General features: G+C 47.8%; 2 protein-coding genes across 2 annotated transcripts; one reads left to right on the top strand and one right to left on the bottom strand.

Moving 5' to 3' along the window:
- The first annotated feature begins 1,377 nt into the window (after nt 1-1,377).
- On the top strand, nt 1,378-1,863 carry LOC143926895 (histone H3-like). The gene has a single exon (XM_077450934.1). It carries the CDS (start codon nt 1,391-1,393, stop codon nt 1,799-1,801), a length of 411 nt encoding a protein of 136 aa, XP_077307060.1. The 5' UTR covers nt 1,378-1,390; the 3' UTR covers nt 1,802-1,863.
- Nucleotides 1,864-3,027: 1,164 nt separating this feature from the next.
- On the bottom strand, nt 3,028-3,799 carry LOC143927284 (uncharacterized). Its single transcript, XM_077451288.1, has one exon. The coding sequence runs from the start codon at nt 3,759-3,761 to the stop codon at nt 3,087-3,089; it is 675 nt and encodes a 224-aa protein (XP_077307414.1). The 5' UTR covers nt 3,762-3,799; the 3' UTR covers nt 3,028-3,086.
- Between the last annotated feature and the right edge of the window lie 14,969 nt (nt 3,800-18,768).

Genomic DNA, 18,768 nt, shown 5'->3' with positions numbered 1-18,768 from the left:
AACATACCCCCTAGGGGGTGCGTGGATTCGGTGAGTGGGGACCCTTGAGGGGGAACGAGCACGGAAGTCACCAATAAGCAGGCTTAATCACAAAAGTCACCTTCCTGTTATTTGAAAGAGAATAGTCGCATGGTTGAAAGCACATGATAAGAGACTTTTTGTGGACTTTATATATATAGATACATAAATCTATTGATATTTTTTGGATTTTTATTTACACTTTTTTCAGGTTTTTTGTATTTTTCACATTCGTAAGGGGGTTAGGAATCACCCCGCACATTTACTATTTTTTTATTTTTTTTGCTGTTTCTGACTTTTCTATTTTTATATTTTTTATTGTCTTATTTTTTGTATTTTTCATGGTCTCGGTGGTTTTTGTTCTTTCATTGTAATATATATTTTTTCCACTCACGGGGTATTATAGTGGTAATATAAATTGTGCACAGTGATAGCTATTGCACAGGAACTGCACAAACGCAGTGCGACTATAAGTGTAAACTTTTCCCCGAATAGGGGTCTTGCACACTGTGTGTGGTAGTCGGCTGTGTAGTATACTAATATATTTTGGGATCACAAAAATTATTATCACAAAATTATTTTGAATATTGTTTGGGATCCTTGGATTTTACATGTAGTGTGGGTGCTTTTTAGGGATTTTGACTGAGTGTTTGATCACGTTAGTGAAGAACTGTGCGTGCTCACCTTTTTTAGGGTAAGGTATATAACTGACTTGTAGTGGCACATGGTTGAATTTGGAATAATAGAAAGAATTAGTTGGATATAAACACAAAACAATAGGTTTGAGGTAGCGCCATTAGCCCATTATTACCATTTTATCTATAGTGGAGATGTCCACAGAGGACAATGAAGGCGGAGATGTTCCCGCAATGACCTCTAGGTGGCGGAGTGGAACAATAGATGTGATGGAGTCCTGAGACCAGAGAGCCTCACCCCCCACAATCCCCCTGATCCCCATTATAGGGGACATGAAAAAGTCTTCTTTATAAGTCGGATATATACCGTGAGCATGGACGGATCGCACTGTGTATTTGGCGGAACAGACAACAGCTGCTCAGTGTGGAATCCCCGCTCACACTTTCTATCCTGCATAACAATCCACACTGAAGGAGTTTGGCGATCTCCGAGCATTGTGCGATGTGCGGACACTTCACTCTGGATTAGGAAAAACAAAATAGCGATCTATTCCAATAATAGAACGTGCAGATCTAGACTGGCAATTTGAAAATTAAGGCGCTATTCGAGTGAGCCAATGAGGAGGAGGAGGAGGAGCGTGCTCTCATTGTCCAATCAGAGGGCTGGAATGTGTATAAATAGCGCTGTAGAGCGGTCTGAACTCATGTTCCTTGTATCGGCGAAGCATTGAGCAGTGATGGCGAGAACAAAGCAGACCGCACGTAAGTCCACCGGAGGGAAAGCTCCCCGCAAGCAGCTGGCCACCAAAGCAGCCCGCAAGAGCGCCCCGGCCACCGGCGGAGTGAAGAAGCCTCACCGCTACAGGCCCGGCACCGTGGCTCTCCGAGAAATCCGCCGCTACCAGAAGTCCACCGAGCTGCTCATCCGCAAGCTGCCCTTCCAGCGCCTCGTCCGAGAGATCGCCCAGGACTTCAAGACCGACCTGCGCTTCCAGAGCTCCGCCATCATGGCTCTGCAGGAGGCCTCTGAGGCTTACCTCGTCGGACTCTTCGAAGACACCAACCTCTGCGCCATCCACGCCAAGAGGGTCACCATCATGCCCAAAGACATCCAGCTGGCACGCCGCATCCGCGGGGAGAGGGCATAGAGACACTCCTAGCTACTACTCCCTCCATCATCCCAACACAAAGGCTCTTTTCAGAGCCACCACATCCTCCTATAGAAAGAGTTCCATATACTGCATCATCACACCGACTATATGACTGCAATTTCCGCTACCAGATTTCTGCACATTCCCCGGAAATATCTTTGTATTTCCTTTTCTAGACCTTCGGCAGCAAAGCTGAGCCGTAACATTGTTTCCAAGAATAGTAACCCTTCACATTTCTGCTGCAGTAGGAAATGTTTTAGTATTTTGCAGATCTCTTTCCAACTTCATATACAATGTAACAATATATAGCCGACTAACACAAACCTGACATTCTCACACACAAGACGAACTGAATTTTCTGCATATTTAACAATTTCTCATTCCAAGCTCCAGGAAAATCGATCTTTGCCAAGTTTTTAGAAATATCGGATGAGGATCGAGCAGCAGGTTAGACTATTTGATGAAGGGGGGTACACAGTCCACATGGAGATGGCGTTATGGGATTTACTATACTACCGCCAGGGCGGCACACATTACAGGGAAGAAGAGATTCGGGGTTGGAGAGGAAAATCCAGACAGATGGATTGTGAACTCCCCGAAAACATTTTGTTTCATGATCGTCCATCTGGGGAATCGACTATTGATTCCAATATTTTGGCTCAGAATGGACTGTTTATCTGTCGGCCAATAGCAATGTCTAGAGGGTCAGACAGACACGGGGATCAATTGTTTACTACAAAAGTAGAATCGAGGGTGATATATATATATATGATTCCCTTATCTTCATAACACTCAACTTGGGTTGTTTATCATTCTAACAATGAATGAATAAAAATCCTTAGAACACACAGCGGCCGCACTAAATAATGAAAGGAGTGAATGGTCGTATAAAATCGTCCGTTCCGAAGCCAATTGGCGCTCATATCCGATTTATAAATCATTTTAGTAGAAGAGATGACATGGGAAGCACTGTGTGCCATTAGCGATGTCAGTGTTATGTATGTAGGAGGCGCCCCTGATCTGTGTATGGATGTCTGTGAGGAGGGGGGTAGGTGGCTCTGATGACCTGCAAGTAGAAGGTAGGTAGGAGGTATAATGGTGCCCCTGGTCGGGGTATGTATGTATGTCTCTGTGAGGGGGTAGGTGGCTCTGATGACCTGTAAGTAGACGGTAGGTATAATGGTTCCCCTGGACGGGGTATGTAGAGCTCTGTGAGGAGGAGGTGGGTGGCTCTGAGAAGAGCCTTTGGGGGGTGTAGATGAAAGGAGGTCTCCGGTGGGGATTATTTCTTCTTCGGAGCGGCCTTCTTGGGCTTGGCTGCTGTCTTGGGTTTAGCCGCCTTCTTAGCCGGACTCTTGGCGGCTTTTTTCGGCTTGGCTGCAGCTTTGGGCTTCTTGGGGCTCTTTGCCACCTTCTTGGCTTTGGCAGCTGGGGGCTTTTTTGCGGGTTTCTTGGCGGCCTTCTTGGGGCTCTTGGCTGCGCTGGGGGCTTTGGTGGTCGTCTTCTTCTTGGGGGACTTGGCTGGCTTCTTGGCGGCCGGTTTCTTGGGGGACTTGGCCGCAGCCGATGGCTTCTTGGCGCTTTTCTTAGCGCTTGCCGCCTTGTCGTCCTGCTGCTTCTTGTTGATCTTGAAGGATCCGGAGGCGCCGTGTCCTTTGACCTGGACGAGGCTCCCCTTAGTCACCAGCCCCCTGATGGCGACCTTGAGGCGGCTGTTGTTCTTGTCCACATCGTATCCTCCGGCGGCCAGGACCTTCTTGAGGGCGGCCAGGGAGACCCCGCTGCGCTCTTTGGAAGCGGCCACGGCTTTGACGAGGAGCTCGGACACGCTGGGACCGGACGGCTTCTTGCTGCCTTTCTTGGCTCCTCCGGCTGCCGCCTTCTTAGCCGGCTTCTTCTTGGCGGCGGCGGGCTCCGCTGGAGGAGCGGCGGCTGGGGCGCTCTCAGTCTCCGTCATGATTCTTCACAAAGGTTTACAAAACGTTCATAACTCGATCATCCCAACACTCTGCCTTTATACAGTACGATCGTCATTTCTATTGGTTGGTAGCAGCACGCTGTCTGCACTGCTATTGGTTACACATTAGACCCGCCCACCCACTCTTACTTCAGTAATGGGGATTCTTCTCCCTCTTGTTGTGTTTCCCAGGCAGAGAGAAAAACGATTTTATACTGAAATAGAACGATGTCCGATCGTCATCGGGGACCCGATCTGCTCACTGGACTGTCACTTATCGGGGGTCACTTACAGCTGTCAGGAGCTGCTGAGGAGGCTGAACACAGAGGCTGCAAACACAACCATCCTCCTGAGTGTGGCTCCCATTCTTCCTTCTATCTTCTTTTCTACACAAATTCTACACAGAAAACAATCTTCTCACATCTCGCACTAGAATGATCTTCACATTAGATGAGTGAAGAGTGACCATCAGGAAACATTTCCCTCTAATACAGAACTCTGCACATCTATAGCTGAGTAGAAGGAGCCTGGAACAAAGACATCAGCCGGTGACATGAGATCCTTGTGTGATGTGATGGCAGAAATTGTTATAACATACAAATGTCTCAGCTGATTGCACAATCTCATGTTTTATGTGCTATGTATCATTATCCGGTCATCATGATACATGGATTGATACCCAGATATTTTGAGGACGTTTATCGTTCTGTTTTACTACACAGCTATACATCCTACGCAGGTATAATGTTTGCTTTGAATCCTTCTATAGCTGTGTAGTAAAAGAGATCGACAAACGTCCTCAAAGTATCTGGATAACAATCTATGTATCGTGTTGACCAGATAATGATACATAACACATAAAATATGACATTGTGTAAATAGTTTATTGTTTTAGTAATTAAAGAGCCAATCCATCAACATTGGATCCCCCGGGGCGTGGCTTGGGCATGGCCGAGTGAGGAAGCAGGATCCCAGAGCTCCTCACACACCGCAGCTACATCAGCTTGTTCCGGCGCAGATACTGCCTGAAACCCATCCTTATCGGCATGTCCCAGCGGCGGAGGGCACCCTCCAGACATCGGGGTACCTCGCAGCCTGGAAGCGGCTCCATAGGGGCATATTTCGGCAGCAAGGGCGGGCAGCACGTGTCTCCCAAGATGGCGGCCGTGAAGGGACGCGGAGCGGACGCTATGGCGGAGGCATGTGTGCAGCAACAGACGGCCAGATCTCCTATACGGACGCCGCAGCTGGTAAGCGACACCGCTCCCCCTGACTCCCCTGGCTCTTCAGCCTCTCTTGATCAGGGCTCTGAGGCCTCAGCTTTGATGGGGGATAGAGACTTGAAGCAACATATCTGGTCTCTCCCCACAAGAGAGGACCTAGACCGCTTTGCAACTAGAGTGGAGAAGGCCTTTAAACAGGACATAGAGCAATTGAAGGAAGATACAACTCAGTTGGGGAATAGGCTAGAAACCCTTGAACAGACTGTGGAGGAAGCTTTGCCAGTGATCACACAGTTAAGGGACAAGTGCGCAGCGCAGGATCAGCAGATAGAGGCACTGATTTCACAACTGGATGATTATGAGAATCGCAGCCGTAGGTCCAACATCCGCATAAGGGGGTTGCCAGAGGCAACAGGAGCTAAGGACATTGTACCCACCTTGAAAGGCATCTTTAAAGAGCTCTTGGGCCTCCCCCCTACAGCAACCGTGGAAATTGACAGGGCGCATAGGGCCCTTCGTCCCCCGTCGCAGGATGCCGATAACCCGCGGGATATCATTTGCAAATTGCATAAGTACACGGTGAAAGACCAAATAATGCAACTCATGCGCAAACGCCCCTTCTTTGACTTTGATGGTGCACGCCTGTTCTTTTATCAAGATCTGTCCAGGCGCACATTGATGCAGCGTAGGGCACTACACCCTCTCTTGGACTCCCTCCGCACAGCAGGCATTACTTATAGATGGGGGTTCCCCTTTAGCCTCCATGCTGAACGAGACGGGAAGTCGGCCACTCTGCGTTCAAAGGATGACCTTCAGCGTTTCTTGCTGCAACTGAACCTGGACCCTGTGGACTTTCCTGATTGGAGGCTTTCCACGAATATACAGACAGTGCAAGCTCCTCCGCCGTGGCAGCAGGCCCGACCCAATCGACCTCCGCGGCATCGCAAACGCTCGTCCTCGGCGGCAACGCGACAGGAGCCCATGGCTGGGAATTAGTGGCGCTCCACTCGCCGACTTCTTCTACACGTTGACCCTTGGCTGACTTTTGATCAAGAGCCCGCAGCTCACGACAGAGTTACCAACAGGATGCGCAGTGGCGCAGTGTGCCTTATTTGCTTGGTCTGCGGCTCCTCTAGTTGTCAGTATTATTTTCGGTCTTATATTTTTATTTTTATTTTATTTTTATTTTTCTTCCTCTCCCCCCCCCTCTTTTTTTTTGGGGGGGGGGGGGGAGGGAGCCGACAGCACGAGGCCGAAGGAACTGCCGTGAGAGATTGCAAGTTGTTTATTGTTCACTACTAGTTTTATGACATGTCTGGGACTTTAATGTTTTAATGTTTTTTTTTTTTTTTTTTTTTTATCTCCCGGACTCTTACGACGTTTTTTGGTGGTGAGGGGCGGGGTTTTCCGGGTTGTCCATGTCCAGTTACGTTCCCCACGTAGGACTACCCGTTTTGGGTAATAGCCCAGGATTGGGCGCGTTGCCGGGCGCCGGCTGCCCCCTTGTAATGGGGGGGCGGCGGGCGGCAGGCAAACAGTTTTGGGTACTCCTGTGCCGCATTATTGTGGCGCAGGTGGGCCCAGTCTTTAGGATGTTATCTGTTTTATGCACTGTGTTAATGCTTTCCTTTTTCTCCCCCTCCTTTTCCCTTTTTTTGTTTTTCTGTCTATTGTTTTTTGTCCCCATCCCCCTTTCTGCCCCCCCTCCTTGCTCCCCTTCATCCCAGCCTCCCTTCTTGCCCCCTGATAGGTTGAAGCTACCGGAATCTTGTCTCGCCGGACACCGCAGAACTAGGAAGGTCGCCTGGACGGAACCCTCAGACACAACATGGCTACGCTTAAGGTAGTGTCCTACAACGTGAGGGGTATGTGCTCCCCTAACAAGCGAAATAGGCTATGGTTAGAACTGAAACGCCTGGAGGCGCAAGTGGTGTTCTTGCAGGAGACCCACTTTACCGATACCTCTCTCCCTAAATTGCCCTCACACCTATTCTCGCAATGGTTCCTGAGTAATTCGCCTAGGCCCAAATCCGGGGGTACGGCTATAGCCATTCACAAAAATTGCCCATTCCAACCCCAGGAACATAAGGTAGACCCTCAGGGACGCTACGTGTTTCTGAAAGGTACCCTCCTCGGACAGACATACACCTTAGCTACACTCTATGCCCCTAACACCCAACAACTTACATTTATAGATCGAACCCTCTCTGCATTGGCGGATTTTAGGGAAGGTAGGTTAATTCTGGGAGGGGACTTTAATGTTAGCCCTGACCCCACCCTGGACACCTCCGCAGGTAGATCATCACATTCCCATGCCTTCCTGAGACATTTCCGCAGATCCCTCCAGGACTATGCCCTGGTGGACTGCTGGAGAGCAATACATGCATCTGAAAGGGACTATAGCTACTTCTCTGGAGTACACAAGGTGTACACTAGAATTGATTTGCTGCTAGTGGACCAGGACACCTTGGATTTTATACTGGGAGCCACCATAGACCTCATAACCATTTCGGATCATGCCCCGGTGACGCTTACGCTTTCACTAGCCCAGGCCTCGACTAAAGCAAGGACGTGGAGACTGAACGAGAATTTGTTAGACGACCTGGCGGTGGTGACGGGGGTGCAGGAGACTCTGACGCACTATTTTGCGGAGAATGATAATGGGGAGGTGAGCAAGGGCATTCTCTGGGAGGGGCATAAGGCCGTGGTTCGGGGCACCTTTATTGCACTGGGAGCCAAACTTAACAAGGAGAGGCGGGCGAGTTTCCTGAGGGTGTTGCAGGAGCTGAGACGAGCCGAGCTTGCACATAAAAGGACGTCGGGCTCTACGGAGCTCGGGCGTTTGACAGAACTCAGACAAATGTTTTCTAAACTGCTGGACCGGAAAATTAACCGAAAACTGCGCTATCTGGCCCACACTTACTACGAACATGGCAACAAGTGCGGCAGGCTACTGGCCAGGGCGCTTCGCAAGAAGAGACTCCTGGCTCATGTGCATAAATTGTGCTCCCCTACAGGGGACTGTACACAGCACACATCCAAGATTGCCTCTATGTTTCGCGATTATTACGCAAATCTTTACCACCTAGACCAGGCCTCCTCCCCGGCCGACATAGCCCTTAAGAAGACGCGTATACAGTCATACCTCTCCTCTGTAGGTCTCCCCACCCTCACTGCGGATCAGGCAACTGACTTAGAATGCCCAATTACAGGGGAAGAAATCTTAGCTACGATTAAGTCTATGCCTGCGGGTAAGAGCCCCGGCCCTGATGGTTTTACCAGGGCCTACTATGTGAAGTTTTTTGACCAGCTGCAATCCCCTTTGCGTGCCCTTTTCAACTCCCTCGCCTCGGGCGGGGTTTTACCACAAGAGACCTCGCTAGCGCATATTACCGTGCTCCCGAAGGACGGGAAAGACCCATCCCAACCGCAAAGTTATCGCCCAATCTCCCTCCTAAACACGGATCTTAAAATCTTTTCCAAAATTATTGCCAACCGCCTGAAACCGTTGTTACCGGAGTTGATCCACGCTGACCAGACGGGTTTTATAACGGGGCGAGAAGCTAGAGACAACTCCAATAGAGCGGTCCAGCTTGTCCACTGGGCACGTACACGCGGTCGGATGCCTCCATACCTGGTGTTGTCTACGGATGCGGAGAAGGCATTCGATCGCGTGGACTGGGAGTTTCTGAACGCGGTGCTTGGGGGTACGGGGCTGGGCCCACGCATGTTGCGGTGGATCTCGGCTCTTTATGTGTCTCCTACGGCCCGGGTTAAGGTGAATGGTGGCCTTTCCTCGTCGTTCCCTATCCGTAACGGCACGAGACAGGGCTGCCCGCTCTCGCCCCTTCTATTTGCACTGGTTTTGGAACCGTTACTACAGAGGGTCAGAGACAACCCCAGTGTCAGGGGGGTGATGGCGGGCTCCCTAGAACACAAACTTTCTGCTTATGCAGACGACATTTTGTTTCATGTGGTGGACCCTCTGGTCTCGTTGCCGAATCTGATGGGAGAGCTACAGGCGTACGGCGAAGTATCCAATTTTCGGATAAATTATTCAAAATCAGAGATACTGCCGGTCACCGTTCCCCCGGCTCTGGGGGACGCTTTGAAGGGCTCATTTCCGTTTACATGGGCCACCCCCTCCTTGAGATATCTAGGTGTCCAGCTCACAGATAGTACTGACTCACTGTACGCACATAACTATTTGCCCCTACTGCAGAAAATTTCAACGGATTTGTCCACTTGGGACAAATCACTTTTTACATGGGTGGGTCGAACGAATATTTTGAAAATGACGATTCTACCTCGCATTTTGTTTCTCCTACAAATGATACCGATACACCTGCCGCGGGGGTTTTTCTTGAGCATACGTAGCCTTTTTGTTAAATTTGTGTGGGGTGGGAAGAAGCCGCGTTTGGCCATGGCGACGCTCCAACGGTCTAAGCTGAACGGCGGTCTAGGCATACCTAACATACTTCAATATTACCAAGCGATCGCATTACAACGCATTTTAAATTGGAAGTTTCATACGCGACATAAGCTATGGGTCCCTCTGGAAAAGACTATGGCGGGAAGAGACCTAGCCTACGCTCCCTGGGTCCCGGCTGGGGACAGGGGGCTCTCAGCATGGGTATCCCCATTTACAGTCCACTCCCTGGAAACGTGGGATAGGGTTAACGCACGCTTGGCACTAGCACCGCAGCTATCCCCTCTAACACCGGTGAGTGGGTACCCGTGGTTCCCCCCTGGGGAACAGATGGCCGCGTTCGGTGCGTGGGTACGGGACGGGACGGCTAGCCTGGGCAGATTCGTGGAGGGAGGGGAGGCGGTGCCACTTTCTACTTTAAGGGAGCGATATGGTAGCTTCCCCTTTGATTTCTGGAGGCATCGCCAACTGGAGGCCTTTATAACCAAGCACAGTAAACAGACCCCACTTCGGGCCACCCTGACAACTTTCGAGAGCATGTGGGCTGCCGCGGAGCCTCTGACACACACGATCTCGGAGATGTATGGGCTGTTAGAGTCCGCCACGCCTGCTCCCAAACCACACTATATTACGGACTGGGAAAAGGACCTCCAACATGACTTTACGGGTGACCAGTTACATTGTCTATACCGACTAACACATACCAGCTCGATAGACTCTAGGACCCAAGAAAATAGCTATAAAATTCTATCCAGGTGGTACAGGGTTCCCGTCACCCTGGCTAGAATTTTCCCAAACACTTCGGATGTATGCTGGAGGGGGTGTGGAATGAAAGGCACCTTCCTCCACATTTGGTGGGAGTGCCCTGTGCTCGTGCCGTTTTGGACTATGGTTCGCAAACACGTGTCAGACAGCCTGGGTACTGATATCCCGGCCCTGGCTAAGCACTTCTTGCTCCACATACCCACTATGCCTCCATCACGTTATAAAAAGAGTGTACTCCCCCACCTCCTCAACGCAGCCAAACGCTTGGTGCCACTATATTGGAAGAGCTCGCAAATTCCAAGCGAGCAGGATTGGTTGAGGAAGGTGGGGGAGATAATGGAAGCAGAGAGCTGGATGGCCACTTGTAGGAACACCAGGGAGAAATTTGAGCACACATGGGCGCCATGGAAGGCCCATGTCCAAACCGCAACTGTGGTTCCATCCAGTCTAGATGTCGCGCTTCTTGCCTTAGCAGACCCTGAATTTGGGAGACTTGTCCAGGCGAACCTTCCTCCTCCGCATGCATCTTCTGCCGGTGAGCTGAACACATAATCCGGTGAGGCTTGAGGTTCACACTTTCTTTCCCACCCCCATCCCAACTCTCTTCTCTTTCTGTTTCCCCTTTTATCTCTATGCATATTCTCAGGGAAGAAATTTGGTTTTGATTGATTTAGTGTATTCTTCTCTTTTACTATGCGGTAGGAGCCACTTGTAAGGGTTTAACAGTGTTAAGGGGGCACCCCACCCTCTTCTAGTATGGGAGAGGGACCCGCTCATGGGATCGAATGTCTGGAGCGGGAGGGGTGCTGCCCTGGGTTTGTTGATTGGAAGTGACTCTCCGCCGCCATGTATGCTTACATGTAACTTGACTAGGTTGTATGTATTCCCTCACCCCTCTTTCTCCCTTATTTTCCCAATGTATGTTGATTTTTTGTGTTGATTTTCCTTCTCTTTGTTAACTTTTGAAAATAACAATAAATACCAATTACATAAAAAAAAAAAAAACATTGGATCCCCCAAGAGATCATTTCAGTAACAAGAACTTTACTGAAAACCCTATAATAATAGTGTAGCTTGAGGTGAATCTGGATAGTAAATATTGGCTATTTGTAGGTTAGCGAGGGTCGGATTTATTTCTGGGCTACTAAAAATAAAAAAATCTAATAAATAAAAAAATACATACTGACCAGGGAACTTATTTTATTGGTGTTAACATTTTCCATTACAAGATTTCAGGGTGTTCCCTTCCTCTCAGATCCAAGAAGAACTAAAAGTATAAGGAATTCACCAAAAGTTTGAACCCGAGGATTTTAATATTAAACCCCCTTTACCCCATTATCATCTCCCCTCTGTATCCCAGTTAGGTCCGCTCCTCCTTTCCCTAGATAGAATCTCCTCTCTGTATCCTCAATATCTCCTCTCCTCTGTATCCCCAAAGCACCGATCTACTAGTGTGGATGAATCCCGGCTAATCCTGAAAATATACAGCGCCAAAAATGTCACTGATCCAATGATCCCAATCACATGGAAAGTACATGTATCTCATAATACAATAAATCACCAGATACACAGATATTAATTCTAAATAACTACTAGATCACTGTGAAGAAAGGAAAGATAGATAGATAGATAGATAGATAGATAGATAGATAGATAGATAGATAGATAGATAGATAGATAGATAGATAGATAAATCCCCAGAAACTCCACACATGATGTCCGCCTCCTCCCCCAACTTTATTCTGATTTATACTCAATATATAGCACACCGCTCCTTCCTATCATTAATAGCACCGCTCCACCGTATGTACAAAGCATCGCTCCTCTATATCCCGAATAGCACGTCTCCGCTGTATCCTAATTATCACGACTCCACCAATATCTCCATAAAGAGGACATGTTACCTGACCAATACTATCACATATGGGGGAGGGGAGACATTGGGGCTGCAAAGACCACCGCTAAGGAGGACCTCCCCATCTAACTGGGGCACCCTCCAGTTTGTGGACTGGAGGAGTTGCTCTATTTTCCATACTTGCTGTATACAAATACCACACATGAACCATGTTGATGTTATGTAAGTCCTGCAAGTTGATTTATATCAGGGAGTTACCTGGAAGTGACCCTCTGGAGATTTACTCTGATCCCACTCTATTCCAAATGAATGTGCAACACTGACACCTGGCGGTGAACAGGATACATGGCATCTGTACTGGGATCTGCGAAGAGATACAATGTGATTCATTGTAATGTTTCCCTTCCTAATTCCCAAGTTGTGTTTACAATGTAGACTTTGGTAGCTGAACCAGAACAATGTCTGGGGATCTAGCGAATTGGAAACACAAGCGGCCATCTAAATACTTGATGTTTGTGTTTTTTGTTTGTTTTCTTTTTTCTTTTGATTTTTTTTTTTTTTCTTTTTGGGAAATATAGATGTAACTGGCTAGCAAAGCCCATCGAATAATCCAGAATCATTTTGTACATGGTTAGAATGAACTCTTATGTGTAGTATGTGGGTGGCTCATTTCCACTATACAACACAAAGACACCGCCTCCCCATACAAAGAGCCCCACATACATTTTTTATCGGGAGATTTGATTGTAAATACAGATAATGGAAAGTTTCATCCCCATGGCAGAACAATGTGATAATGACCACACACCTCTCCATACCAACCTTCTCCTCCATCTTTTATATCTGATTAATTTCTTTCAGAAACCATTCAAACGATTCCAATCATCCTCCCCACTGGAAAGGAACCCAGATCGTCTCTCTTTCCTCAGAGGAATAAAACAAATAATATCAGAGAGAAACACCCCTGACTGTGATTGGCTCAACTTTCAAACTGAATTCCATGGAACGTTCCAGGCAATCCGCCCTCCAACTGCCAAATCCGATAGGAAGCTTTCCATACTTTCCGGAGAACATTTTATTTCAGACAAGAATCAATATTACAATCAAATGAAATCTGCCCTTTGAATTTATTTCAGAATCCGCCCTGCTATAGGATTTTTGCTATAGAGATCAATGAAAAGTCTACTGAACAAGTATGGGGAGATCTCTCTTTCTGGAAACCTCAAAAGAAAGATATCATTGGTTGATGAATGGAACGCCCATAACTGTGATTGGTTCAGATTTCAAATTGAATTTCACATTTTCCCACCGGAATCATATAGAATAGTGTGCATTTAATCACCGGATCTCCATCATGTCACTGAGCGATGTGTATTTGTCACTCTTTCACAAATGCTGCATTTACAGATGTTGCCCTTATCCCAACCAGAACATTCCTAAAAAGAAATGTGTAAAGACATGGGGAAGTACATTGTGTAGCAATTATGACACTGCCAGATAAATCTATACAAGGAATGATTAAAGCCTCATTCACACTATCAGATTTTCTGCAGACTTTTTTTTTTTTCCTTCAGATTTACCAAAACCATGTAGTGCAAGGGCCTGCCTGATTGCATACAAATTGTAACTCCTAAAGTCTGACCTCATATTATATGTTTTTGGTAAATCTAAAGGGGAAAAAAAAAAAAGGAAAAAAATCTGATAGCGTGTATGGGGCTTAACAAAAAGAACCAAATCAATTTCTTCTTTGTAACTAAAATCCAGCAAAATGTTTACAAGGCTCTGAATAGAAGTCATTGTCTGCACAGGACAGAATAGTTGTGACCACGCCCCCTTCCACCAGTCTCCAATCAGGTACGCTTATAAACATGAGATCAAGGTGTTGGATGGATTGTTGTTGCCTCAATATGATGAACGTCTACATTTCTCCTGTAACATACACTATACAGTCTGATTCTACAATTTGTCTAGATCTAATACAAAAGATCTAAATGTCTGTCTAAATATATATATATATATATATATATATATATATATATATATATATATATATATATATATATATATATATATATATATATATATACTGCATATACAACACAAATACAGTATACATGCTCTTAGCTTACAATATTGTTGTCTTCTATTTTATCATTTAAGTAGGTTGATGACCAACCGATAAACACGGATGGTGTGGCGCTCTCCTCTTTTCTACATCCTCAGATAACTCCGGGAACCCCTAATGACCACCCAGGTAACAGAAGGCAGCCTTCATATAACAAACCTCCATCCTTATCTCTAGAATCCTACAATTTACTAATACATTTTCTTTATTAGGCCTTTACTCCAGGAGTGTTTTTAAGCTTTTCATTTATTTTGCGAGTTGTTTTGTTTTTATTTTTTCCTAATCACATTTTTTTTTTTTTTTTTTAGCTTGGGGTATTTATTGATTTACAATGGGCCATGTTATACCTGTATTTGACTACAGGATGGAGCCAGAGAGTTCAATGATTTCACTCTCTGGCTCCATCCTGTGGTCAAGTTTGGGTTCTAGCAGGACTTCATTTTTCTGACTAAAGTTCCACTTTAATGATATCATGGTTAAAGTGGAACTAAACCTCTTTTACATCCAAGGAAGCTGCCATCTTGGTCTCTGTTTAATCTGCAGTTGCCATGGTACTGCACAAAATAGAGTATCCAGGGTATGGCACATATGGCAAGTGCCATGGGCACCATATGAAGGTGGTGCTTGTGAATGGCTGGGCAACAAGCAGTGTTGCCTGTCGTGGCTGCCCGTATTTTTGGCAATTTCCGGAGCGGTCCCATGTGATCCTGTATTCGGCCAGCGAGTGGGGCCACCCAGCCCCGAGGGCAAGCTTGACAGAGGATGGGTTGGCTACTACTGGTGGCAAGGTGAGTGATGTCATGGCGCATCCCACCAGGTGCGTCATAATTTAAAAAATAGTCACCAGGAGCAGGAGGCGAGCTGTGCAGGTGGAACGGAGGAGCCCTCATAGTGGTCTGAGTATCCTGGCGATACAGAGAGTCGGGGACAGAGTGACAGTGTGAGTGTGAAAGCCCAGCCCAGGCATCCACAGTATTAGGGATGAGCTTGACTCAAACATCGTCTGTTCGCACGTTCAGCGAATACCAAACGTTATGGGCCATTCGAGCCAAATTTGTGTGGCTCTCACGGCCCACAATACACTGCACCATCGCAGTGCATTGCTGGCTCATGATTGGCCAAGCATGCACTGTGACCCCGCATGCTTGGCCAATCACATCGCCGGCAGCGAAGAGAGCCATAATTGGCCACAGGCAGGATGCCTGTGGCCAATTATAGCTCAGGGGGTTTAGTGCACACCCCACACTATATGAGGCCGCCAGCGCGGCGGCCTTGTGTAGTGTGTTCCGTTGTGCAGGGAAAGAGCTAGATAGGCAGGGGCAGTGTGTTCTTTTCTCAGGCATCTGCAGGAGTTAAAGTGAGTGTTGTGTGCCTCCAGCACAGTATATACCTGTATCTACCCTTTATTGCTGGTGTTCTCTAATACAGGCATCTGCAGGAGTTAGTGGGTGTTGTGTGCCTCCAGCACAGCACAATATACACATGTATCTACCCTTTATTGCTGGTGTTCTCTAATACAGGCATCTGCAGGAGTTAGTGGGTGTTGTCAGGGGTTCGAGTCCTGCGGGAACGCATGGGAACGGCGTTCCTGCACTTTTTTTTCACAGTAGGAACAACGTTAGCTTTGCAGGGCTAGAGCTGCCCGAGCCGATCCTTCACTAAGCGCCGATGCCCAGCATCGCCACATAGTGAAGGACAGAAGGACACAGTGAAGGAAGGAAGTCAGCAGCCGCATCTGCCCATGCCCAGTCTGTAGTTCCGGCCACTGCTGCCCACAGCTACTGAGGTGTCTGAGCAGTGCCGGAGTGATCTCCAGCCTTGTGTGCTGCGCCGGAGTCTGGGAGGGGGGACCTATCTGACAAGGGGAAATTCTTCCCACTGCCCAACCATGCAGTGTGACATGCCATCCAGACTCTGGGGCAGTCTGGGGCCGGACACTATTGTAAGGGGAGAGTGGGGAGGAGTGTATGGGGGTGAAAGGCTGTGCGATCTCCTCATGCTGTGTTTGGAGGACTGGTGACAGCCCGCTCTGCTGGGACTTGTAGTGCCCTCCGTTGTGGGCTGAGATATGGCAGCCTCCTATGTTGGGACTTGTAGTGCCCTAGACTGTGGGGGGACTGAGGAATCCTCAGTCCCCCACAAGTCCCAGCCGAGTAGGCTGCCATTCTTCAGTCCTCTATAATCTAGGGCACTACAAGTCCCAGCATATCAGGCTGCTCTTACAGAACAGTAGAAGGAGCTTGGAGGGGGATTTGTACTGGAAGGGGAGAGAAGGAGGCACAGGTTTGGGTGGGGGAGGATTTGTGATGAGAGGGGGTATTTTTGCTGGGAGGAGGAGATGGGGGAGGTTTTATTTTTTCTAAGAGGGGGAATATATGCTGGAATTGGGAGATGGGGGAGGATTTGTGCTGGGAGGGAAGAGAAGGAGGAACAGGTTTGAGATGGGGGAGGGGTTTGCTGAAGGGGGAGAGGGGGGATGTTTTTTGCTAAGAGGGGGGATTTATGCTGGAAGGGGGAGATGAGATAGGATTTGTGATGAGAGAGAGAATTCATGCCAAGAGGGGGAGATGAGAGGATTTGTGATGAAAGGGAGAATTAATGCTGGGGTGGGGAGATGGGGGAGGATTTGTGCTTGGAGGGAGAGATAGGGAAGGATGTGTGCTAGGAAAGAAGGCAAAGGCAAGGGTTTGTGCTGAGAAGGGGGGTTACTAATGGAAGGGTTTATATGAGGGTGAGGATTTGTGCAGAAAGGTGGGATTTTTGCTGCTAGGGGGAGATGGGGGGTTCAGGGGTCTGTGCTGAGAGGGGGGATTGGGGGTTTGTGGATTTATGTTGTAGGGGGGATGTGGGGAGTGAGGATTTGTGCTGAGGGGGGTATGTGTGATAGAAGGAGTCATATGGGGGTGAGGAGTGAGCACTGGATGATCTTGTCCCAGCATTGGCGCACTCTACAAATTGCAAGGACAGAACTGTGAAGAGAGAGCCAGATGCCAATGTGAGGACTGGATTGGAAGTTGTTCCAGCCTGTACTGATGCGGTGGCGACTATGGCAGCCAGGAACGGCAGACTCGTGAGTACCCGGTGGCCCTGCTGAGTGGAGGGACACACACACGTGTTTCTTTGGTAAGATAGCCAACACAGCTAGCTTAGGTGTATAGAGTGGCAGTGGGAAGAATAGTGTCCCATTTGTTTTTTTTGTTTTTTTTTGGTGAGGGAGTGGATCTTGGGTGGGAGTTCCCACACTTTTTTTTCCCCAGGACTTGACCCCTGGGTGTTGTGTGCCTCCAGCACAGCACACTATACACCTGTATCTAGTGATGGACGAACGTTTCGCCCGGCGGTCGTTTCGCGGCGAATTTCCGACATTCGCGGTCCGCACGTTCGAACGCCTTTTTCCGTCGTTCGCCGCGGCGGACTTACGTGTTTAATGTATACAAGAACTTTAACCTTTGGTGACACGTTTATCATGTGATACAGGACAGCCAATTGAGACATGACAGCACATGGACACTTGTACATTCCCCCTAACCTATAAATACACCCGATCCGGTGGCCATTTTACATTCTTTCTTCTGTTACGATAGGGACAGGTTCCTGTGTGGAGTAGGGAGAGATAAACCACTAGCTATTTGGTACACAAAAGTTCTTTTCAGGACTGGTATAGGTGTTAGGTGTTGATAGGTTTGCTGTGCTGCTGATTCTTGCAGCAGCCTGAGTGTCTTTTGTTAGTTTAGAGAAAGGGAAAGGACGGTGTATGCTACAGGGACAGCCAGATTAGTCTTTCATCATCATCATCATCATCATCATCATTAGCTGTTACTATCAAGGTCCACAAAAGAGCTGTTCCAGTAACCACTAATCGTTCTCTTTTTTTGCCAATTTGTATAGGGACAGGAAGGAAGCAGTGTTGTCAGGCAGTGAGGGTAATTTTAAAGACTTGCTGTTATTATTAGTTCCACAAAGGTTCTTTTCAGGACTGGTATCAGTGGTACAGTAATAGGCTTGTACATGTATAATATTCTTTCTTCCAAATATAGAAAGGATATTATACTTGACTGCTGCCCTTCTGCTGCAGTCTGCTAAACATTCACAACTCACTTGTTCCACAAAAGTTCTTATAAGGACTGGTAACTTGGTATAGGGTGCTACGGTACATAGGCTTGAGTGCGGTACAGTCTGCTGTTCTGTAAGGACCGCTATCGGTCCACAATAGATAGGGTTGACGTGCACCACTGCTGACCGCTGCCCTATACTGCAGCAGTCCTTCAGCGGTATAGGGACTGACGTACAGTCTGCTAATCACTAACACACAACCTGCTTGTTCCACAAAAGTTCTTATAAGGACTGGTAACTTGGTATAGGGTGCTACGGTACATAGGCTTGAGTGCGGTACAGTCTGCTGTTCTGTAAGGACCGCTATCGGTCCACAATAGATAGGGTTGACGTGCACCACTGCTGACCGCTGCCCTATACTGCAGCAGTCCTTCAGCGGTATAGGGACTGACGTACAGTCTGCTAAACACTAATACACAACCTGCTTGGTCCACAAAAGTTCTTATAAGGACTGGTAACTTGGTATAGGGTGCTACGGTACATAGGCTTGAGTGCGG

This window comes from Lithobates pipiens, unplaced genomic scaffold (genome assembly GCF_037356315.1).
Source record: "Lithobates pipiens isolate NorthernLeopardFrog02 unplaced genomic scaffold, aLitPip1_a1.2 Scaffold_23, whole genome shotgun sequence".
In the NCBI taxonomy this organism is placed as follows: domain Eukaryota; kingdom Metazoa; phylum Chordata; class Amphibia; order Anura; family Ranidae; genus Lithobates; species Lithobates pipiens.
The sequence above is the reverse complement of the archived record's forward strand: the minus strand, read 5'-3'. Positions and strand labels throughout refer to the sequence as shown.